At 41.3% G+C, this 25,183-nt stretch overlaps 1 protein-coding gene and 2 pseudogenes across 1 annotated transcript; all 3 read left to right on the top strand.

The window, feature by feature from the left end:
- Nucleotides 1-12,861: 12,861 nt before the first annotated feature.
- Nucleotides 12,862-17,127, top strand: LOC130373543 (toll-like receptor 7). The gene is made up of 2 exons (XM_056580122.1): nt 12,862-12,952; nt 13,415-17,127. Exons 1-2 carry the CDS (start codon nt 12,950-12,952, stop codon nt 16,505-16,507), a joined length of 3,096 nt encoding a protein of 1,031 aa, XP_056436097.1. The 5' UTR covers nt 12,862-12,949; the 3' UTR covers nt 16,508-17,127.
- A 780-nt stretch (nt 17,128-17,907) lies between these two features.
- On the top strand, nt 17,908-23,557 carry LOC130373692 (toll-like receptor 9; annotated as a pseudogene).
- On the top strand, nt 23,495-25,182 carry LOC130373693 (toll-like receptor 8; annotated as a pseudogene).
- The last annotated feature ends 1 nt before the right edge of the window (nt 25,183 follows it).

The raw sequence follows: 25,183 nt of genomic DNA on the forward strand, positions 1-25,183 counted from the left end.
TTCCCCCATCTACTGGTCTTACCTTGTCGGTCGACTTCTTCTGTTTTTACATCAAGGGAGTCATACTGCCATGTTCCAACACAGTACAAATTGGATGTCCCGGCAGTTTCCATGTGATGTCACTGGACTAGTGTTTGACTGTCAGGAAAAAAAAAGTCAAAAAGTACCTAACGGGATAACCAGCAATGCCATGAACTTCTCAAAATACAGGAATATAGGAATGTGTTTTCTCATCTGGAAAATCTCACTGAACTTAATCTTTCCCATGCAAAAAAGTACGGGCTGAAGGACGTCGACATCGATAAGGATGCTTTCAAAAATCGAACAAACTTGAAAATACTGAATTTAAGCTACAATTGTCCGACTCATGTCCCCATTAGTCTTCCTCACAGTCTTACAATGATTTTTCTAAACAATAACAACATCCTGGTGCTCAATAATATGAGTTTTTCTGGTATAAGAAATGTGACGCAACTATTCTTGCAAAGAAACGGCTGTTTCTTTGCAAGAAAATTGCTCCAATCTAGTAAATATTTCAGATGACAGTTTTTCAGTTTTGACAAAGCTTCAGGTTCTGGACCTTTCCTCCAACATTTTAAGACATGTTCCAAAGGAACTACCAACAACGCTTACCAACCTGACACTTAGTGACAACCAAATGCATTACATTTCTGAAGAGGACTTCAAAGAGCTCCATCACTTTAAAGAACGGACAATACATGGAAACTGCCCAAGATCTGGAAATGCATCCTAAGGCGTTTATTGACCTTACCAAACTACGGACGTTGGATTTAGCTGGCAACTCCCTGACAGAACTTAATGACTTTTGGTTTGAAAATCTCCAAGATCTGACAAAACTCTTGCTATCATTCAATCTTTTACAAAGTGCCTTTCAGGGGGAACTTACGTGTTTTAGTAGTCTTTCAAAATTACAACATTTAGATCTTTCTTTCAATTATGGACATAACACATTCCCACAGACCGTTAAGCTGTCAAACAGTTTTTCAAAGCTTAGGTCGCTTCAAGTATTGCACTTGGTTTGTTTGGTTTTTAGAGAAATAGTATTTCATACTTTGAAACCTCTTGTTTCGCTCAAAAACCTTACTGAGCTATATCTAGGGACTAACTTTATTGTTCACTCTAATTCCACTATATTCGTGGAAGACTTCTTTAAAGAATATAAGTAAAAAATAGCCAATAGCTCCCGACACAGATGCTAAATGGGACTATTTTATCAATGACCTTTGGTGGCTTTCCATGCAGAAAGTGAAATATTTGATGTGTTTATTAAATCAAAATAACTTTCTTTGTCAATTAAGTTATTATGTTACCTTTGATGAAAAACCATTTGATGTATTGTCATTATTGCAGTAATTATTTTAAGAGCTGAAGTTAAAATGTCCTCTTAGCCTGTTATGTTTATTTTTTTCATTTTAATTACACTACAAGAGGCTCTAAAGGTGCGAACACACCAAGCGCGTACCTCGCGTACCATGTACGCGCGTAACGCACCTAAAATGTTGCTTGACCATTTTGTGTCAAAAATTGTCCGATACGCGCGTATGCATACGCGCGTAGATGAGACCGCCCAAACCCCCCCCCCCCCCCCCAGCCTGTGGCTGCGCTGGATTTAGGAGTCCGAGGAAGGAAACCCAAACGCCGCTGTGTTTGGGTAGATGATAGAGCTTGGATCGGGTTAGATTAAATAATCTCGGATATAAATAACAATAATCGGGTTAAATAACTTCACATGGTGTGTCTGGTGTGTTTCCAGCATTCGTAGTGTTGATCAGCAGAGAAATAGTCCGCCAAGACGTTGAGGTTGCTTAGCAATCAGAGACTCTGTCCATGCAAGTGAACGGAGCGTTCCCTCTTCGTCATAACTATCAAACCAAACATCCTTCACATTCACCGAGCGAACATTATGAAAGTAAAATGCACATTTCTCGCTAGAAATGTTTCCATAAACGCATTTAATGGCGTAACTATGTTACTATTTCCACCCAGAATAAAGAAAGTTGCCGGCCGTGGCTGCCATGGACATGGCTGCGCTGGAGTCCGAGGTAGGAAACCCAAACGCCGTCGCGTTTGGGTGATAGAGTTTAGATCGGATTAGATTAAATAATCTCGGATATAAATAACAATAATCTGGTTAAATAACTTCACATGGTGTGTCTGGTGTGTTTCCAGCATTCGTAGTGTTGATCAGCAGATATATAGTCCGCCAAGACGTTGAGGTTGCTTAGTAACCAGAGACTCTGTCCATGCAAGTGAACGGAGCGTTCCCTCTTCGTCATAACTATCAAACCAAACATCCTTCACATTCACCGAGCGAACATTATGAAAGTAAAATGCACATTTCTCGCTAAAAATGTTTCCATAAAAGCATTTAATGGCGTAACTATGTTACTATTTCCACACAGAATAAAGAAAGATGTCGGCCGTATGCTTCTGTCCAAGCTCACTACTCTCTGCCAGTGACGTCGAGTCAAGCTCAACGCTGATTGGCTATTGCGGCGCGTATGAGCGTAAAAAGTTAAATTTTTTGAACTCCTCGCGTACGCGCGTATATGTACGCGCGTATATATACGCGCGTATATATACGCGCCTCATACGCCCCTAACGCGAGTAAAATGTTGCTTTACGCGTGTACGCGTCTCATACGCGCGTAAACCAATGGTTCCCTATGGAAAAATTGCCAATTTTATACGCGTCGTACGCGAGTAACGCGCTTGGTGTGTTCGCACCTTAATAGTGAAAAGAAACTGTTGTCAATTAAACTACAAATGACTCAATTGAAGGCTTCCAAAGGTCCATGCTTTGTACCACGAACATTGTTTAGCAGTACATACATTTCCAAAAAACCATACCCAATCACACACACACTGCGAAGTCTACAGCTAAACTAAAACATAGAAACGTAAGTAGGTACTAAATGGGTTCTTACTAAAACACAAACTCCCCTTTCTGTTTTGCAATAATAAGGATGTGAAGTTTTGATCGGTGTACACTAAGACACCTGTTGCCACATTCAGGTGATGATTTACTTTGATTTAGTTTGACCAGTGTGTCAACAACACTCTGGCACTGGTGATCTCAAATCTCACAACAACCTTCATCGTTGTCACCACGTCAGTGGCAACGGTGGCCCACATCTTCTACTGGGACGCCTTCTACGTCCTGCATTACGTGAAGGCCAAGTGGAAGGGCTATCGCTCTACAGAGATGAGCAGTTTGTCCCTGGAGAGACTGGAGTTCATAGACAACCGTTTAGATATGCTTGGGAGAGATGGCGATACAAGGTACGCCAGATATTTCAAACACCTTGTGAATCTACGCGTTCGACATCTCTGAGAACAACCTTAACTTCCTTCCCCGTGAGGTGCTCCATAACATGCCAGAAGGGCTATCCGACCTATACAATAGAAAAAATGTGTTCACCAAATTTTTCTGGGAAGATATAGAGAATTTGACTTTGTTGAGGATTTTAGATCTAAGTGGGAGCCGTCTCACAAGAGTTCCCATGGTGCTTTCAAACTGCACCAAATCTCTCCAGAAACTGATTTTAACCGGTAACTAGATAGAAAATCTCCCCCCTGATTTCCTGAAGGATTCGTTCGGCTTAAAGTATCTGGATCTCAGCTTCAACAATCTAAAATACATGGAACACTCCAGTCTCCCTGATAACATTGTGAATAATACGGACATGCTCCTCCTACACAACAACATATTCAGAAGAAGCGTGCTCGTTACGGAGAGAAACAAGCAGTACAGTGTCATGTTCATGGAGAAGCTGTAACAGAATTACGGATAAAACTTAAAATTAAACAAAAATAGAGTATATCAAATCAGCATTGTTACGAGAAATCTGCGAGGATTCTGTAGTCCATTGGTATTAAAACATGGCCAATCTATGTACCCAAAAAGGGGAAGTAAAAGAAGCAATTCCTTCCGCAATTTGTGAATGGTTCTATTTCGAGGAAGCTGCTGCAGTCTGATTCAGTGTGTTCACTTCACCCACAAGAGAATACAGCTACTATCCAGTGCTATTGAATTTACGTTCAACGGCTTTTTACAAATTATATATTACGGGTCCACCACATTCACAATGGTGAGTTTTTGAAACAGTCATTGAAAAAAGACTGAAATGCAATCGCTAAAACTATATTTTTGTGATTAAATTACTATATTTTCATATTTGTGAAAAATATATTCCATGTCTTATTAAACTTTTAATTTTTATTTTCGAAATACAATAACATATGACCAAGATTTCAAGTTACACTTCATAGCTTTGGGAATTTTTGTCATTCATTTTTATTGGTATTTTTGATCATATTATAGTAATATATTAATGTTATGCATTGTATAGAAAATAAAAATGCATGATAAATTCTCTTCCAATATTTGTATTGTCAAAATACACCATATTGAGTGTGTGCATGAGTATAACCTGTATAATATTTTGCTGAAAATGATGATACATTTCTTTAAGTGAATAATTCTTCAGCTTCATGTTATCTACAGAATACGCCCATCTACTGGTCTTTCCTTGTCGGTCGACTACTTCTGTTTTTACATCAAATGAGTCATACTGCCATGTTCCAACACAGTACGAATTGGATGTCCCGGCAGTTTCCATGTGATGTCACTGGACTAGTGTTTCATTGTGAAGCAAAAAAACTTAAACAAGTACCTGATGGGATAACCAGCAATGCCACCGTAGTTAATTTGTCAAAAAACAATATTCAGCAAATACCAGGGAATGCGTTTTCTCATCTGGAAAATCTCACTGAACTTAATCTTTTCCTCGCAAAAAAGAACGGGCTGAAGGACGTCAACATCGATAAGGATGCTTTCATGAATCTAACAAACTTGAAAATACTGGATTTAGGCTCCAATCGTCTGACTTATGTCCCCGGTATTCTTCCTCACAGTCTGACAACGATTTGGCTAAACAACAACAACATCCTGGTGATCAATAATATGAGTTTTTCTGGGATAAGAAATGTGACGCATTTATTCTTGCAAAGAAACGGCTGTTCTAACAATAAATGCTCCAATCCAGTAAATATTTCAGACGACAGTTTTCCAGTTTTGACGAAGCTTCAGGTTCTGGACCTTTCCTCCAACATTTTAAGACGCGTTCCAAAGGGACTACCAACAACGCTTACCAACCTAACACTTAGTAACAACCAAATACATTACATTTCTGAAGAGGACTTTAAAGAGCTCCATCACTTAAAAGCACTTACAATACATGGAAACTGCCCAAGATGTGGAAATGCTCCATATCCCTGTGTAGCTTGCCCTAATATTTCTCTTGGAATCCATCCTAAGGCGTTTATTGACCTTACCGAACTACAGACTTTGGATTTAGCTGGCAACTCCCTGACACACCTTAATGACTTTTGGTTTGAAAATCTCCAAAATCTGACAAAACTCTTGCTATCATTCAATCTTTTACAAAATGCCATTCAGGGTGAACTTAAGTGTTTTAGTAGTCTTTCAAAATTAGAACATTTAGATCTGTCGTTCAATTATGGACGTAACTCATACCCAAAGACCGTTCAGCTGTCAAAGGGTTTTTCAAAGCTTAGGTCGCTTCAAGTATTGCACTTGGGTGGTTTAGTTTTTAGAGAAATAGAATTTGATACTCTGAAACCTCTTGTTTCGCTTAAAAACCTAACTGTGCTAAATCTAGGGACTAACTTTATTGTTCACTCTAATTCCACTATATTCAAAGAACTCCATCAGCTGAAAGGCATATTCCTATCAGAGAATAGACTGTATCCCGTTTCAGTAAGTACACCTAACCCACCTGGCCAGGGAGGTAACGTTGAAGCCAACCTGATATTTTCACCACACCTGGTGGCCGACACGTTGAATTTTCGTAGTAGAATTTTGGCAAATCCAGAGTGTATCAAGGCAGGTCGTGCCCTTAGTTTTAGCTCAAATAATCTTTTCTTCATAACTCCGGAGCAATTTGAAGGCTATGATAATATCTCATGCCTTAACCTTTCAGGAAATGGGTTTTCATCTGCATTAAATGGGACAGAATTTGAGTCGTTGCCAAATCTGACATATCTGGATCTGTCATTTAATAAGATTGACTTGGCCTATAGACATGCATTCCAGGAATTACAGAAGCTAAAGGTATTGGACATCAGTTTCAATGACCACTACTTTAAAGCCTATGGGATCACACATAATTTAGATTTTGTTAAAAATCTGCCTGTTCTTGAGATATTAAATATGAGCAATAATTATATTCATACTTTAACTAAAAAAATGTTACAGAGTGAGTCATTAAATGAGCTTCGATTTGGACACAATGAGCTTGGGACTCTTTGGAAAGATGCATCGTATTTCAATCTGTTTACTAATCTCACTAATTTGAAAATACTAGACATTTCATCCAACAACATTGCTGAAATTCCTGATAATGTATACGTTTTGTTCCCACGGCAGCTCACAACCCTGTTTATAAATTACAACAAACTCTCAGATTTTAATTGGACTAAACTAGAACATTTGAACAACCTCCAGAACCTCGATCTAAGTCACAATTATATTACTTATGTAAAAATCGTCACGTCCCAAACTTTAAGAACTCTTAATCTGGCTCATAATCAAATTGCACAACTCTCAAATGGATTTTTAGAGGGTGCCGTAAGCCTTACAACCCTCTCCCTGAACCACAACATGCTGACTGTTATCAACCAGACTAACTTCTTAACAAAACCTAACAACTACCTTCAAACGTTGTCTTTACATAGAAATCCCTTTCAATGCTCATGTGACACACTGGATTTTATTCTGTGGATCGAAGACAACGCTGTCACAATCCCAAGCCTGACCACGGATGTCTACTGCTACGTATCATACGGCCATCGTCAGGTTATGATTTACTTTGAGTTTGACCAGTGTGTCAACAATACTCTGGCACTGCTGATCTCAGTTCTCACAACCACCTTCATCGTTGTCACCACGTCGATGGCAACGGTGGCGCACATCTTCTACTGGGACGCCTCCTACGTCCTGCATTACCTGAAGGCCAAATGGAAGGGCTATCGTTCTTCGGCCTCGCAAGACAACGTGTACGAAGTCTTCGTGACATATGACACCAAAGACCCCTGGGTCTCGGAGTGGGTGCTGGAGATGCTGAGGGTGAAGCTGGAGGTGGAGGGGGAGAAGGCGTTGCCCTTATGTCTGGAGGAGCGGGACTGGCCCCTCGGCGTCCCGGTGATCGACAACCTCACCCAGAGCATTCGCTACAGCCGCAAGACCCTGTTTGTGCTGACCAAGGCGTACGCCAAGACGGGGGTGTTCCGCTTGGCCATGTACCTGGCCCACCAGCGGCTGCTGGATGAGAACCTGGACGTGATCGTGGTGCTGATGTTGGAGCCGGTGCTTCAGAACTCTCACTTCCTGCGTCTGAGGAGGAGGCTGTGCGGGGAGAGTGTTTTGGAGTGGCCCAGGACTGCGGCCGCTGAGCCCTGGTTTTGGCAGAACCTCAGGAATGTAGTCAGGGTGGACAACCGGACGATGTACTCCAGCACTTACTCTCAGTACTTCACCTGCAGCCGGGAGAGAGACTGAAGCTGCAGCTTGGAAATGTTTCTCTTTTTCTGAATTACTTTTATGTTAAGTTACTTAAATTTACTTGTTGTTGTTGTAGGCTATTTTTGCAGTTATCTTTGTTGAGTGATGCTTTTGAACTGATCTTCTTTATGGGTTTAATTCTATGATAATGTGTGTTAATAATGAACCACTTTTAACCGCCTAGTTTTAGGTCATAGTGTTATCAGGCTTTGTTTTGTATTGCTGTTGTCTTGTGGTTTCAAAAGTTCCATAATAAAGGGCCTCTAAATTTCTAAATGAAGGTTGGCCTGAGGCGGAACCGTTGTCATTTTGGAAAGGTTGTTCAACTCTCAATACAATTTAAATAATTATATAAAGACTTCTTTAAATAATATAATTAAAAAATAGCCAATAGTTCCCGACACCAATGCTAAATGGAACTATTTTATCAATGACCTTTGGTTGCTTTCCATGCAGAAAGTGAAATATTTGATGTGTTTATTAAATCAAAAAGCATAATACAATAGAATCTTTCTTTCTTTGTCAATTAAGTAATTATGTTAACTTTGATGAAAAACCATTTGATATATTGTCATTATTGCTGTAATTATTTTAAGTGCTGAAGTAAAAATTTCCTCTTATCCCGTTATGTTTCTTCTTTTTCATTTTAATTACACTACAAGAGGCTCTAATAGTGAAAGGAAACTGTCAATTAAACTACAAATTACTCAATTGAAGGCTTCCAAAGGTCCATGCTTTGTACCAGCGAACATTGTTTAGCAGTACATACATTTCCAAAAAAACATACCCAGTCACACACCCTCTGCAATGTCTACAGCTAAACTAAAACATAAAAACGTAAGTAGATACTAAATGGGTTCTTACTAAAACACAAACACCCCTCTCTGTTTTGCAATAATAAGGAAGTGAACTTTTGATCGGTGTACACTAAGACACATTGTTGCCACATTCAAGTGATGATTTACTTTGAGTTTAACCAGTGTGTCAACAACACACACGCATACTTGACATCTCTGAGGACAACCCTAACTTCATTCCCCGTGAGGTGCTCCATAACATGCCAGAAGGACTACCCAACCTATACATTAGAAAAAATATGCTCACCAAATTTTTCTGGGGAGATATAGACAAGTTGACTTCGTTGAGGATTTTAGATCTAAGTGGGAACCGTCTCACAAGAGTTCCCAAGGTGCTTTCAAACTGCACCATATCTCTCCAAAAACTGATTTTAACAGGAAACCAGATAGAAAATCTCTCCCCTGATTTCCTGAAGTTTGCGTTCAGCTTAAAGTATCTGGATCTCAGCTTCAACAAACTAAAATACATGGAACACTCCAGTCTCCCTGATAACATTGTGAATAATATGGACATGCTCCTCCTACACAACAACATATTCACCTGCACCTGCAACACCACTTGGTTCATTAAGTGGCTCACAGCACCACAGTCACCATCCCCCTTCTGGCCACAGACGTGACCTGCGACACCCCGGTGGCCCAGCGAGGTCGCTTGGTCCTCACGGTGGACATGCTGGCCTGCCAGTACCACTACCTGTCCCTTGTGCTCTACATCCTGCTGACGTCCACGCTGCTCGTATTCGTCACCCTGGCCGTCTCCAGTCACCTCTTCCTCTGGGACGTCTGGTACATCTACCACTTCTGCGTTGCCAAACTCAGAGGCTACGGCCGCCAGCCCTCGTCGCAGAGCTGCCTGTACGACGCCTTCGTGGTGTACGAGAAGAAGGACCCGGCGGTGAGCGAATGGGTGATGAACGAGCTGTGCGTTCAGCTGGAGGAGCGGGGGGACCGGCCCCTCCGGCTCTGCCTGGAGGAGCGGGACTGGATCCCTGGGTGTCCGGTGGTGGACAACCTGTGCCAGAGCATCCATCAGAGCAAGAGGACGGTGTTCGTCCTCACCAACCGCGGCGTGAAGAGCGGGAACTTCAAGACGGCGTTCTACAAGGCGCACCAGCGGCTCATGGATGAGAAGTAGGGATGGGAATTGATAAGAATTTCACCATTCCGATTCTGCTTATCGATCCGATTCCTTATCGATTCTCTTATCGATTCTCATTGGGTGAGAAAATAAGGACAAATGTGTTTGTTTGTATTAAATCTCATTAATATCTGATCAGAAGTGCGTCTAGTATTAGGAAATTGTACATTTTCACATCAATTGGTCTGGACAAAAAAATCTATGTGTGGCTTTTTAAGCCCAAATGCCATCATTATGTGCCAAAAAACTAAAAACACAGACTGAAAACAGTCAAGTAAGAGCTTGTGTCTTTTGGCAGGGCCGTCCCTGGGCATAGGCAGTATAGGCGAATGCTACGGACGCATCCATCAGCAGGGGGCGCCAAAAATATGGGATTTTTTATTTTTTGGATACTGTATTCATCTAACTTTAACTTCAATGTTTATGTTTCTTAATACCAATAGTTATGTCAAAATAAATATTAGATAACATAACATAACCCCCCCCCACAGACTCTACCTGAATCGGGAGGTTGGGAGGGGCGAGTTACCTTAATTACCCACTCTTAAACACTCTGGCGCCCAGGGGAGGACGAGAGAGAAGAGGAGGAAAAACGGGAAAAGAGAGAGGCACAGTAACTTTAATTGGTTTATCTTTAATGTAGGCCTGGCTGGCTATATAGCCAACTGGTCACTTTGTCTGGCTCTTGTTCACCTTTCTATCTTTATTTCTCTGCAGCTAACTGTTCCCTATGCATACCTCCGCTTAATACATGGCTATTGATTTAATTTATTCACTTATCGAAGCAATATGTGGTTTTAAATGTGGTTTTATTATTTAGTAAATACAAATAGTCCGCCAACAGTTGTCAGGGCGTAGCACATTGCCAATCAACGTGTAAATAACTTAACCGGAGTTAACTAGTCAGGCAGTGTTTGTTTTAAAAAAAGAAAAGGAACGGCAGCTCTTTACCTAGCTGGTCCGCTGCTCAATCCAAACCCACACGCTTCAATGAAAATCAAAACATGTCAGCTATGTACATAGGTCCAAAGCAGTTTGTAACCCACAGTAAAATGGGGGTATTATCCTTTTTACTCCAATGCATTGTAGTGACCATTGTTGGAGCAGTGTTTATTTTCAAGCTGATTTTGGATGACAGTTTGTGGTTTGCATATCTTACATTTCCCATATCTTTCACAGGATAACATATGATTGCATTTTACTCTTAACTTGAGTGCTTGTTTAATCTCTGGTTAGAACCAAACTAGATAAACCATACTACATTTAATTTTGTTTACAATCATTTGAATCTGAACTGATATCTATTATTTTGCTTATGAATGCCTTTAGTAAACATCATGCATTTCTTTGCAGTTTTTGCATTTTGTGCATACCTTATTGTATGAGTGATTCATTGTCACTGGTTTTGTAAGACTTTCTTTTGCTGCAAAGTGTTTGATTATTAAAAGTTGTAACTTCTGCAGTATTTTGTGCATACCTTATTTATATTGTATTTATGATAAATTGATGGTCACTTGGTTTGTAATACGTTTTTTGGGTGTTTAATTTTTTATCTAAAATAAAAGAGTCTCAAAGACAAAGCTTTGCAGCTTTTCTGAGTGTATGAACATTGGTAGTCGAATTTACTGTGCGATCCAAAGGGGTAGGGGCGCCAGCAAAAATCTAGCCTAGGGCGCCAAATTGGTCAGGACCGGCCCTGCCTTTTGGAATACTAACAGTGCTCATTTGCATTCAACTTGTAACAAAATCCAACTGACATAAACAAAATAAATAAGCGACATTCCTTCAAATGAATTGCATGCTGTGTAGCCAAATGTTTCAGCATATTGGAGGTAGTTCCCCCCTTTGAAGAAATGGAAACTTTACAATTGTTGCAAGTGGCAATATTGTCGTCTATTCGCGTGAAATACAACCAAGCTCACGACATTTGTCGCCCGTTCGCGTTGTCGCCGAAGTTTTGTCGAGCCACAAATCATAATCTGTCGCTGTGCAAGTTTTGTCAAATTTGTCGCGCCACAACAAGATAACCACCTTTGCATGTCTTTACCTTTAGTGGAAGAGGGAGAGACGTCGGAGGACCCGACGCAGTCTATTCATAATATTGTAATGACCACGGAAGAAGCAGTGAATGAAGTATTGATTAGACAGAGATTTATTAGATGGGCCTACCTAATAAACCGTTGGAACACACAAGACCGGAAACCATAGCGACGCTGGTAAACAAACCCTGAGAAAGCCCAATCCCTAGCTCCCTGCGCTACGGCCATCCGGAGGCGCACAGAGCTGTTGGCCGTGATATTATCTATACAATTATATTATATTATATACTATTATACATAGAGCTCCGGGAGTCGCAAACGGCAACAATTACTTTCTCCTCCATGCTGCAGTTCACCCCGGACTGCATTGCACTGAGTTTGACGGTCGAACGCTGATTGGCTGTTACGTTACACATGTCACTCAGTGGTCACGCTGTTGAAAGCTGATTGGCTGTCATCACGCAAAATATGCGTCAAAGTTGAAATATTTCAACTCGAGCGAATTTGTCGCAGCAGAAATCCTCGTGAACGCGCTTGCCTGTGCACGGCGAAAGTTTGGCGCGACAAATCGCGTTTGGTGTGAACGCACAATGCGCTTCTTCCTCGGCGGCGCCATCTTTGCTGCGTTCTGAACCAAAACAAAGTAGCGTGTGTGTGACGTAATGATGCATTTGTCGCGACCGGAACCGATAATCGGAATCGTTAAGCAGGCTTGCTAATGATTCCAAGGAATCGGTTGACTCGGCACCGGTTCTGAACAAGAACCGGTTCTCGATTCCCATCCCTAATGAGAAGAACAACTTCATAGTTTTGATCTTTCTGGAGAAGGCAGCGAGTAACTCAAAGTACCTGAGACTCAGGAAGAGACTGTACAGACGGTCGGTCCTGGAGTGGCCGACCAATCCTCAGGCTCAGCCATACTTTTGGTTTGGCCTCAGAAGCGTGCTAGCTACAGAGAGCAACAAGCAGTACAGTGACATGTTCAGGGAGACGCTGTAACGGAATTACGGCTAAAATGTATAAAAAATACATCAAAGTACATCAAAACAGAATTGTTATTAGATATCTGCGAGGATTCTATGGTTCATTGGAATTAAAACATGAACCATCTTAGAACGGGAAGCAAAAAAGGGAAGCATAAAAATGCTTTCTTCCGCAATTTGTTGATGGTTCTATTTCGATGAGGCTGCTGCAGTCTGCTTTAGTGTGTTCACTTCACCCACAAGAGAATACAGCTATTATCCAGTGCTATTCAAGTGACATTGAACAACTTTTTACCAATTATATCTTAAGGGTCCACCACAATCACAATGGTGAGTTATTGAAACATTCATAAAGAAATGATTTTTATGCAATGGCTAAAACTATATTTTTGTGATCAATATTTCTATATTTTCATATTTGTGATAAATATATTCCATGTCTTATTCAACTTTAAATTTTTACTTTCTAAATACAATAATAATTAAACATGAATTAAAGTTACACTTCAGAACTTTCGGAATATTTATTTTTGATAATGTTATAGTAATAATTGTATTAATATTGGGCTTTGTATAGACAAAAAAAAGGCTCCATTAATTCTCTTCAAATATTTGTATGGTCCGAATACACCATATTGCGTGTGTGTGTGTGTATATATATCGGTGTGTGGGTGTGTGTGTGTGTGTGTGTGTGTGTGGGTGGGTGTGTGTGTGTGTGTAAACCGTAGGATATTTTGCGATAAAATACATTTATTTTAAATGAATAATTCTTCTCCTTCATGTTATCCACAGAAAACCCCCATCTACTGGTCTTACCTTATAGGCCGACTACTCTTTCTGTTTTTACATCAAGGGAGACGTACAGCCATGTTCCAACCCAGTACGAATTGGATGTCACGGCAGTTTCCATGTGACGTCAAAAGTGGACACTTTGGAAGGCCAAGACTCGTGTTCGACTGTGGGGAAAAAAAACTTCGAAAAGTACCTGAAGGGATAACCAGCAATGCCACTGTGGTCATTTTTAAAAAAAACGATCTTCAGCAAATACCAGGGAATGCGTTTTCTCATCTGGAAGATCTCGCTGAACTTAATCTTTCCCAGGCAAAAGGGAACGGGCTGAAGAACGTCGACATCAATGAGGATGCTTTCAATAATTTGACAAAGCTGCTATCACTGGATTTAAGCAACAATCGTCTGACTTATATCCCCGGAAATCTTCCTCCCAGTCTGACAACGATTTGGCTAAACAATAACAGCTTCCTGGTGCTCAACAAAAACAGCTTTTCTGGTGTAAGAAATGTGACACATCTATTCTTGCACAAAAACTGCTATTTTAGCAATCAGTGCTTCAAGCAAGTGAGTATTTCAGATGACAGTTTGGCAGTTTTGACAAAGCTTGAGGTTCTCGACCTTTCCTCAAACAATCTAACACGAGTTCCAAAGGGACTACCAACAACGCTAACCAACCTGGCACTTAGTGACAACCAAATACATTACATTTTTGAAGAGGACTTTAAAGAGCTCCATCACTTAAAAGCACTGACAGTACATGGAAACTGCCCAAGATGTGGAAATGCTCCATATCCCTGTGTACCTTGCCCCAATATTTCTCTTGGAATCCATCCTAATGCATTTGCTAACCTTACCCAACTAAAGAAGTTACACTTAGCAGGCAACTCCCTGACAGAACTTAACGATTTTTGGTTTGAAAATCTCAGACATCTGACAAAACTCATGCTATCATTCAATCTTTTACAAAATGCCATTCAGGGAGAACTGAAGAGTTTTAGTAGTCTTTCATATTTACAGCACTTGGATCTGTCCTTCAATTTTGGCCATAAAGCATACCCAAAGACCGTTCACCTGTCAAACGGTTTTTCAAAGCTTAGGTCGCTTAGAGTATTGCACTTGGTTGGTTTGGTTTTCAGAGAAATTGAATTTGATACTTTGAAACCTCTTTTTTCACTCAAAAACCTAACTGTGCTAAATCTAGGGACTAACTTTATTGTTCACTCTAATTCCACCATATTCAAATATCTCCCACAGTTGCAAAGCATATATCTATCAGAGAACAGACTGTATCCCGTTTCAGTAAGTACGCCTAGCCCACCTGGCCAGGGAGGAAATGTTAAAGTCAACCTGATTTCTTCACCACAACTGATGGCCAACTCGTTAAATTTTGGTAGCACTTTGGCTAACCCAGAGTGTATCAAAGCAGGGCGTGTGCTGAGTTTTAGCTCAAATAATCTTTTCTTCATTACCCCGGAGCAATTTGAAGGCTATGATAATATCTCATGCCTTAACCTTTCAAGAAATGGGTTTTCATCTGCATTAAATGGGACAGAATTTAAGTCGTTGCCAAATCTGACATATTTGGATCTGTCATTTAATAAGATTGACTTGGCCTATCCTGCTGCATTCCAGGAATTACAGAAGCTAAAGATATTGGACATCAGTTTCAATGACCACTACTTTAAAGCCTATGGGGTCACACATAATTTAGATTTTGTTAAAAATCTGCCTGTTCTTGAGATATTAAATATGAGCAATAATTGTATTCATACTTTAACTACAAAAATGTTACAGAGTGAGTCATTAAATGAGCTTCGATTTGGACACAATGAGCTTGGGACTCTATGGAAAGATGCATCGTATTTCAATCTGTTTACTAATCTCACTAATTTGAAAATACTAGACATTTCATCCAACAACATTGCTGAAATTCCTGATAATGTATACGTTTTGTTCCCACGGCAGCTCACAACCCTGTTTATAAATTACAACAAACTCTCAGATTTTAATTGGACTAAACTAGAACATTTCAACAACCTCCAGATCCTCGATCTAAGTCACAATGCTATGACTTATGTACGAAGCGTCGCCTCCCGTTCTTTAAGAACTCTGAATTTGGCTCATAATCAAATTGCACAACTCTCAAATGGATTTTTAGAGGGCGCCGTAAGCCTTACAACCCTCTCCCTGAACCACAACATGCTGACTGTTATCAACCAGACCAACTTCTTAACAAAACCTAAAAACTACCTTCAAATGTTGTCTTTACATCGGAACCCATTTCAATGCTCATGTGACACACTGGATTTTATTCTGTGGATTGAAGACAACAATGTCACAATCCCAAGCCTGACCACGGATGTCTACTGCTTCGTATCCTACGGCCACCCTCAGGTGATGATTTACTTTGAGTTTGACCAGTGTGTCAACAATACTCTGGCACTGCTGATCTCAGTTCTCACAACCACCTTCATCGTTGTCACCACGTCGATGGCAACGGTGGCACACATCTTCTACTGGGACACCTCCTACGTCCTGCATTACGTGAAGGCCAAATGGAAGGGCTATCGTTCGGCGGCCTCACAAGAGGTGTACGACGTCTTCGTGACGTATGACACCAAAGACCCCTGGGTCTCGGAGTGGGTGCTGGAGACGCTGAGGGTGAAGCTGGAGGTGGAAGGGGAGAAGGTCTTCCCCTTGTGTCTGGAGGAGCGGGACTGGCCCCTCGGTGTCCCGTTGATCGACAACCTCACCCAGAGCATTCGCTACAGCCGAAAAACCCTGTTTGTGCTGACGAAGGCGTACGCCAAGACAGGGTTGTTCCGCTTGGCCATGTACCTGGCCCACCAGCGGCTGCTGGATGAGAACCTGGACGTGATCGTGGTGCTGATGTTGGAGCCGGTGCTGCAGAACTCCCACTTCCTGCGTCTGAGGAGGAGGCTGTGCGGGGAGAGTGTTGTGGAGTGGCCCAGGACTGCGGCCGCTGAGCCCTGGTTTTGGCAGAACCTCAGGAATGTAGTCAGGGTGGACAACCAGACGATGTACACCAGCACTTACGCTCAGTACTTCACCTGCAGTCTGGAGAGAGACTGAAGCTGTTGCTTGGATGTTTTCCTTTTTCTGAATTTCTTTCATGTTAAGTTACTTAAATTTACTTGTCGTTGTTGTAGGCTATTTTTGCAGTTATCTTTGTTGAGAGATGCTTTTGAACTGATCTTCTTTATAGGTTGAATGCAATGATAACATGTGATAATAATGAACCCATTTTAACAGCCACATTTTTGGTCATAGTGTTATCAGTCTTTGTTTTGTATTGCTGTTGTCTTGTGGTTTCGATAGTTCCATAATATAGGGCCTCTATATTTTGTAATTAAGGTTGGCCTGAGGCTGAACTGTTGTCCTTTCAGAAAGGGTGGTCAACTCTCAATACCATTTAAATAATTATATAAAGACCTCTGTAAAGATTATAAATGGTCTATAGTTCCTGTCACCAATGCTAGATTATTTTGTCACAGACATTTTGGGGCTTTTCATGTAGACTGTGAAATATTTTACGTGTTCTTTAAATAAAAACACATTCAATCAATTATGAAAAATATCGAGAGCTCTTGAGACAAATCATTGCAATCATTGTAAAAATTTGATATTGTTGACTCTTCTGTAGTTTTGATGAAAACTTTGCATATTATCATTGATTACTTTCCGTTTTTTGTCAGCACCCTCATTAAACATTTAAACTAAGAAAAAAACAACAATATCCTTCCTTTCTTAGTCAATTAAGTTATTATGTAACCTTTGATGAAAAAACATTTGGTGTATTGTCGTTATTGGTGTAATTATTTTAAGTGGTAATGTTAAAATTGCCTCAGATCATGTTATGTTTCTTATTTTTTCATTTTAATTACACCACAAGAGGCACTAATAGTGAGAACAAACTGTAAATTAACCAACAAATTACGAACTTAAAGGCTTCCAAAGGTTCATGCTTTGTACCACCGAACATTGTTTAGCAGTGCATGCATTTCCCAAAGAACATACCCAATAACAGACACTCTGCAATGTCTACAGCTAAACTAAAACAGACAAACATAAGTAGGTACTAAATGGGTACTTCCTAAAACACAAACCCTCCTCTGTGTTTTGCAATAATAAGGAAGTGAACTTTTGATCTGGAGTACACTAAGACACCTGTTGCTTTCACTGCATTTTCACGTTGAACCGCTATGTCACACTACTGTTCCATCCACCTCTCAGACACACATTGAGAAGTCTCACACATTGTAAGACTTCTCAGGAGTGATGGACCTTGTTAGTTTCAGGCCCAGCACAACTTTCCCTCATGCAAGGTTATTTTGTTACAGTCAATGAATTATATAGTGCTCAATACCCTACCAAATTCTGGTATGTGCCTCTGTTTCTATTGCAGCGGGATTGGGTGATTGGTGTGAGTGTTCTTTTTGTGGTTGTGGATTTTAGCGAGCCAATACTCACGCATGTGTTATCCATCAAAGCATGTAAGTGGCATGTTCCTTTACTGTTGACAATGTACCTGGTTGTGTGCATCGGTCCCAAGTGAAGCCAGATTCCTCTGAAGAAGAACTAGTGATGCCTCTCTCAATATCAACCCAGTCTACCCCAACCCCCATATTCCTCCTCCCCTTTCTTCCAGGAGAAGGAGGTGTCATCATCCTGCCGTGTCTCTCCCTAAAAAGCCTGAGGCCCCTCATTCTTGATACGTCGACGTCCATGCGATGGTACCCCAAAATCCTCCAATGTAAATGCTCAGAAATCAAATCCCTTTTCCCTGCCATTCGGTCACTCACTCACACATTCTACTACTCTCTCCTTCTCTCTCTCTCACTCGGTCTCCCTTTTTGTCTCTATCTTTCTCTCTCCCGCTCTGTCTTTCTCCCTCTCTACCTCTCCCTGTATCTCCCTCCCAGTCCCTCTATTTCCCCCTTTCCCTAACTCTCTATCCTCTCTCTCTTTGTATCCCTCTCTCTCCCTGTTTCTCCTTCACTCTCCCTCTGTGTCTCTCTCTGTTTCCCTCTCTCCCTATCCGTCTGTCTCCCTCCCTCTGTCTCTCTCTCTCTGTCTTTCTCTCTCTAACTCACTTTCTCTATCTCTCTCTCTCTCCCTCCCTCTCTGTCTCTCTGTCCTTGTCCACCAGAGCTTCAATGACGTGGTGTTGGAGAGATTTGGGTCAGAGTTTAAATACGACACGGCCCTTCGGCTGGCGGCGCTGCAGATGTACATCCTCACGATCAGCACCAAGCAGTCACAGAAGGTTTCCCTCAAGTACATCGAGTAAGGACTCCTCATCACCTCGTCATCCTCCATGGCCCAAACTATTGACTCCATATTATCCAGATCATGTTTCTTATTTTCTCTTATTCAATTTATTTAACTTTCTTTTTTTTTTAACAAACATTAAATAAATATAGAAGAACAGAAAGTAAGAAATACGATCTGTCGAACATCCTACTGTTTCCGTAGTGCTGTTGCTTTATGGGTTGAATAATCACCGCGGAGTGATTGAATAATTACAATAGTAGCCGGTCGATGAATCAATGCAGCACCTCTGGGAGAATGGATTGATGGGCGGTCAGGACTGTTGACTTGGCTGTTTGTGTGGTGCCGGAGTAAGGTGAGCTAATAAGTATGGATTCTGACTGAACAGGAAGAAGTGGGGCCTGGCGTTGTTCCTGCCTCCTGCAGTGCCTCTACACCTCCCTCCGTCTCTCCCTCTCACTTCTGTTCCGTCTCCCCCCCTTCCTTTTTTTACCATTGCACACAGAAGGCCCTTGACTACCATATATTGGGCCGCTGGGTCAATGAATCCTTAGTTTCCTGTTGTGTCATGAACATCCCTCTTTCTTGCAGCTGACAGTTTTGCAAGCCAAGGTCCACTATCTCAAGTACCTCAGAGACTTGAGACTTTACGGTGGACGGGTCTTCAAATCCATCTTAGTTGCACGTGTCTGTTCCAAACCCTTGGTTTGAAGTCAACGTTTAGAGCCTGAATAAACAATATCGAAACCAATCACTGAGATGCATTGAGCCATCCCTTCCGTATTTACAGCAAGGCGAGAAGCACACGGAGGTGACCCTTCTGATAGGACAGCGCTACTGCATCAGCCATGACATCAACCCCAAGACCAACCTGGTGGCTCTGCTGGCTGACTTCAGCCACGTCAACCGCATCGAGATGTACTCAGAGGACGAGAAGATGGTGCGGGTGGAGCTCCATATTCTGATCGTGACGGTGAAAGGATCCTTTAGTGTCCGGTCCGGCTAGACCGGCGCCTCTGCTGGGGTTAGGGGTTAGAATCCCTACTCAGTGGAAGAATTTGTTCACTCATGTAGGTGTGAGATGCTTTGGATAAAAGCAACCCCTGTATGACGTTGCTGATTTGCTTTTCCCTTGAAATGTGGAAACAGATGCTACCCCTGTTTTACACACTGAGTTGATCTGCAGCACTATATTGAGCTCTTAGTGGAAAGCTGCCTTAGCAGTCATTATCATCTCATTCCGACCCTGCATCCATTGTGTGCTCATTGTGTGCGGCTTATCTCTCTCCACCACAGCCAATAACTCTGTTAATGGAGTCTGTTGATGCCATAATTCTGGCCTCTCTGACCGCCGGCTATTACCGCTTACTGGTGCACTCCAGGCGCTCTATCTTCAATGTGGCCCAGAGCAGCGCCGAGAATGCGGAAGCGAGTAAGTCTCAAACTCGACACGTGTGACAACATCTCCCTGCATCAAAGCATAACGTGAGATATTAAAAGGTTGTTTCTAATCGTCCCGCTTCTCCTTTCCAGGTCACGAGGCGAGAGTGAAGCAGAACTACCGGGTGATAGAGTGGACCTACAGCACGCCTTACAAGGCAACAGAGGACCGCGGCTGCAGTTAGCGATGTGGCCAGGACTTCTCGGAATACCTGGAGAGCTCGGACCTGCATGGAGAGAGGTGATGAATTAAGTCTACGCTCACTTGTGAATCGAGGCTAGCTTGTGTGTAACTAGAGATGCTCAACAAATGTCTTTGTTTTCTACTACCCCTAGTGTAGCTTGCACAAAACTGAAGCAGGCATTGGAAGACGACCCCTCCTTAGCTCTCTATAATGAAACAAATGCAGCCGCCACCACCACCACCACCTCCACCACCTGCACCTCCACCACCACCTCCATCGCCATTAAAGAGGAGCACAGATACCAGTGGGCATTTACCGGGCCTGTACCCCTTCAAGAGAAATCCCCCACTCGAGTCGAGCACAGACAGCCTCAGGAAACTGAGGAGGAGCTGGAGCAGCATTACAGATGCAGCCAGATGGCCCGTGAGCAGGGCAGCCCAGAGGAGCTGCTGCTCACTCTGACACAAAGCTTCCACACGCTCTGCTGTCTGACGCAGGCTTGCATGTCGCTGGTGGAAGGCCTGAGTGCCGAGCGGCAGCGGCGTGAGGTGGTGGCCCGGCTGGACGAGGTCGTCATGAACTACGTGTGTCTGCTGAAGGCTGCCGAGGCGGCGTCAGGAAGCAACTGCAATGACCAAAGTGAAGAGAATTATTCTTTGTTTGTCAATTTAGTTATTATGTTACCTTTGATGAAGAAAACGTGTTAAAATAAAAATTGCCTAATATCATATCCTTTAGAGTAGAGTAACTAAGAATGAAACGTTTAAAATGGTGTACTTAACATAAACTTTCTTACGAGAAATGTGGGAGGATTCTAAGATCCTATGATCTATGTTCCCTAAAAGGGAAGCAAAAAAAAGCTGCCTTCTGCAATTTTTGGAAGGTTATATTTTGACGAAGCTGCTGCAGTTTGATTTAGTGTGTTCTCCCACAAGAGAATACAGTTATTATCCAGTGCTATTGAATTGACCTTTAACAAGGGTTTACTATTTACATAAATATATTTCGGGTCCAGCACATGCACAATGGTGAGTTATTTAATCACTCAATTATGAAATTACTGCTCATATGCAATCACTAAAAATATATTTTTGTGATCCTCCATTTTTCATATTTTCATGTGTTATCTATTAAACGTGTCATTCAACTTAATTATTTTTTTTCAAAATACAATAACATGTAACCATGAATTAAAATTACACTTCATAGCTTGGGGAATATTTCTCATTCTTTTTTTATTGTATTTTTGATAGTTATAATGGAGTCATAATTGTATTAAATTGTGCTCTTTATAATCAAGACAAAGGCATCCCTAATTCTCTTCAAATTTTCCTATTTTCCAAATTCACCATATTACGTGCGTGCGTGCGTAACTCGTATAATATTTTTCTGAAAATGATGATACATTCCTTCAATTGAATAATTATTCTGCTTTACGTTATCTACAGAATACCCCCATCTACTGGTCTTACCTTGTAGGTCGACTACTTCTGTTTTAACATCAAGGGAGTCATACTGCCATGTTCCAACCCAGTACAAATTGGATGTCCCGGCAGTTTCCATGTGATGACACTGGACTAGTGTTTGACTGTGAGGATTTTGAAAAGTACCTGACAGCATAACCAGCAATAACACTGTAGTAAATTTAATTTATTCGTTTTGACAAAGCTTCAGGTTCTGGACCTTTCCTCCAACAGTTTAAGACGCGTTCCAAAGGGACTACCAACAACGACTTTAAAGAGCTCCATTACTTAAAAGCACTGACAACACAGGGAAACTGCCCAAGATGTGGAAATGCTCCATATCCCTGTGTACCTTGCCCCGATGATTATCTTGGAATCCATAAGGCGTTTAAAGACCTTACCAAACTACAGTCGTTAAACTTAGCCGGCAACTCCCTAACAGAACTTAAAGACTTTTGGTTTGAAAATCTCCAAAGTCTGACAGAACTCTGGCTATCATTCAATCTTTTACAAAATGCCATTCATGGTGAACTGAAGTGTTTTAGTAGTCTTTCAATGTTACAACATTTAGATCTTTCGTTCAATTACGAACATGAAAAACATACCAAAAGACCCCTCGGCTGTCAAACGGTTTTTCAAAGCTTGTTTCACTCAAGGTATTGAACTTGGTTGGTTTAGTTTTTAGAGAAATTTAATTTCATACCTTGAAACCTCTTGTTTCGCTCAGAAACATTGTTGTGCTAGATCTAGGGACTAACTTTGTTTTTCATTCTAATTCCACTATATTCAAAAAACTCCCACAGTTGAAACAAATATTCCTATCAGAGAACAGACTATACCGTTTCAGTAAGTACGGCTAAAGCACCTGGACTGGGGGGAAACGTTGAAGCCGACCTGATTTCTTCATCATATCTGAGGCCCCACCCGTTGAAGCCTTTTAGAATTTTGGCTACTGCAGAGTGTATCAAGGCAGGTAATGTGCTGAATATTAGCTCAAATAATCTTTTTTTCATTAATCCGGAGCAATTTGAAGGCTATGATAATATCTCATGCCTTAACCTTTCGAGAAATGGGTTTTCATCTGCACTTAATGGGGCAGAATTTGTGTCGTTGCCTAATCTGACATATCTGGATCTGTCATTTAATAAGATTGAGTTGGCCTTTAGCAATGGATTCCAAGAATTACCGAAGCTCAAGGTATTGAATATCAGTTTCAACGACCACTACTTTAAAGCCTATGGGATCACACATAATTTAGATTTAGTTAAAAATCGGCCTGTTCTTGAGATTTTAAATATGATCAATAATTGTATTCATACTTTTACTACCAAAATGTTACAGAGTGAGTCATCAAATGAGCTTCGATTGGGACACAATGAGCTTGGGACTCTTTGGAAAGATGACTCGCATATAAATCTGTTTACTAATCTCACTAATACTTGACATTTCTTCCAACAACATCGCTGAAATTCCTGATAAGGTTTACGTTTTGTTACCATGGCAGCTCACAACCCTGTTCATAAATGACAACAAACTCTGATTTTAATTGGACTAAACTAGAACATTGGAACAACCTCCAGACCCTCGATCTAAGTCACAATGCTATGACTTATGCAAGAAGCGTTACAACCCGTACTTTAATAACCCTGAATCTGTCTACTGCTTCGTATCCTACGGCCATCCTCAGGTGATGATTTATTTTGGCAACGGAGGCGCACATCTTCTACTAGGACGCCTTCTAAGTCCTCCATTACCTGAAGGCCAAATGGAAGGGCTATCGTTCTTCGGCCTCGTCAGACTACGTGTATGAAGTCTTCGTGACCTATGACACCAAAGACCCCTGGGTCTCGGAGTGGGTGCTGGAGTCGCTGAGGGTGAAGCTGGAGGTGGAGGGTGAGAAGGCGTTGCCCTAATGTCTGGAGGAGCGGGACTGGCCCCTCGGTGTCCCGTTGATCGACAACCTCACCCAGAGCATTCGCTACAGCCGAAAAACCCTGTTTGTGCTGACCAAGGCGTACGCCAAGACGGGGGTGTTCCGCTTGGCCATGTACCTGGCCCACCAGCGGCTGCTGGATGAGAACCTGGACGTGATCGTGGTGCTGATGTTGGAGCCGGTGCTGCAGAACTCCCACTTCCTGCGTCTGAGGAGGAGGCTGTGCGGGGAGAGTGTTGTGGAGTGGCCCAGGACTGCGGCCGCTGAGCCCTGGTTTTGGCAGAACCTCAGGAATGTAGTCAGGGTGGACAACCAGACGATGTACACCAGCACTTATTCTCAGTACTTCACCTGCAGTCTGGAGAGAGACTGAAGCTGCTGCTTGGATGTTTTCCTTTTTTTTTTTCTGAATTTCAATCATGTTAACTGTTACTACTATTTAACATGTAACTTAAATTTACTTGTAGTTGTAGTACGCTATTTTTGCAGTTATCTTTGTTGAGTGATGCTTTTGAACTTATCTTCTTTATGGGTTGAATGCTATGATAATGGGTGTTAATAATGAACCACTTTTAACAGCCTAGTTTTTGTTCATAGTGTTATCAGGCTTTGTTTTGTATGGCTATTGTCTTGTGGTTTCAAAAGTTCCATAATATAGGGCCTCTAAATATTTTAATTAAGGTTTGCCTGAGGCTGAACCGTTGTCATTTCAGAAAGGTTGGTAAACCCTCAATAACATTTAAATAATTATATAAAGACCTCTGTGAAGAAAATAAGTAGAAATTGTCCAATAAGTCCCGAAACCAATGTTAAATGGTATTATTTTATCAATGACCTTTTGGGGCATTCCATATAGACTGTGAAATATTTCATGTGTTTTTTAAATCCAAAAGCATTCAATAAATTATAAAAAAAATATCAAGAGATATTCAGACAAATCAATGCAAACAAGTACTTTCCCGTTTTTGTCAGCACCCTCATTAAATATTTAAAATTAAGAACCATAATCGTTCTTTCTTTATCATTGAAGTTATCATGTAACCTTTGATGAAAAAACATTTGATGTATTGTCGTTATTGCTGTAATTATTTCAAGTGCTGAAGTAAAATGTTCCTCTTATCCCGTTATGTTTCTTTTTTTTCATTGAAATTACACGACAAGAGGCTCTGATAGTGAAAACGAACTGTTGTAAATTAACCAACAAATAAGTTACTCAAAGGCTGCTGAAGGTCAATGCTTTGTACCACCAAAAAATTGTTTAGCAGTACATACATTTCCCAAAGACCATACCCTATGGCACACACTCTGCAAAGTCTACTGCTAAACTAAAACATACAAACATAAGTAGGTACTAAATGGGTACTTCCTAAAACACAAACACTCCTCTCTGTTTTGCAATAATAAGGAAGTGAACTTTTTATCTGGAGTACACTAAGACACCTGTTGCTTTCACTGC

The sequence above is a fragment of the Gadus chalcogrammus genome, chromosome 20, assembly GCF_026213295.1.
Source record: "Gadus chalcogrammus isolate NIFS_2021 chromosome 20, NIFS_Gcha_1.0, whole genome shotgun sequence".
NCBI classification, from domain to species: domain Eukaryota; kingdom Metazoa; phylum Chordata; class Actinopteri; order Gadiformes; family Gadidae; genus Gadus; species Gadus chalcogrammus.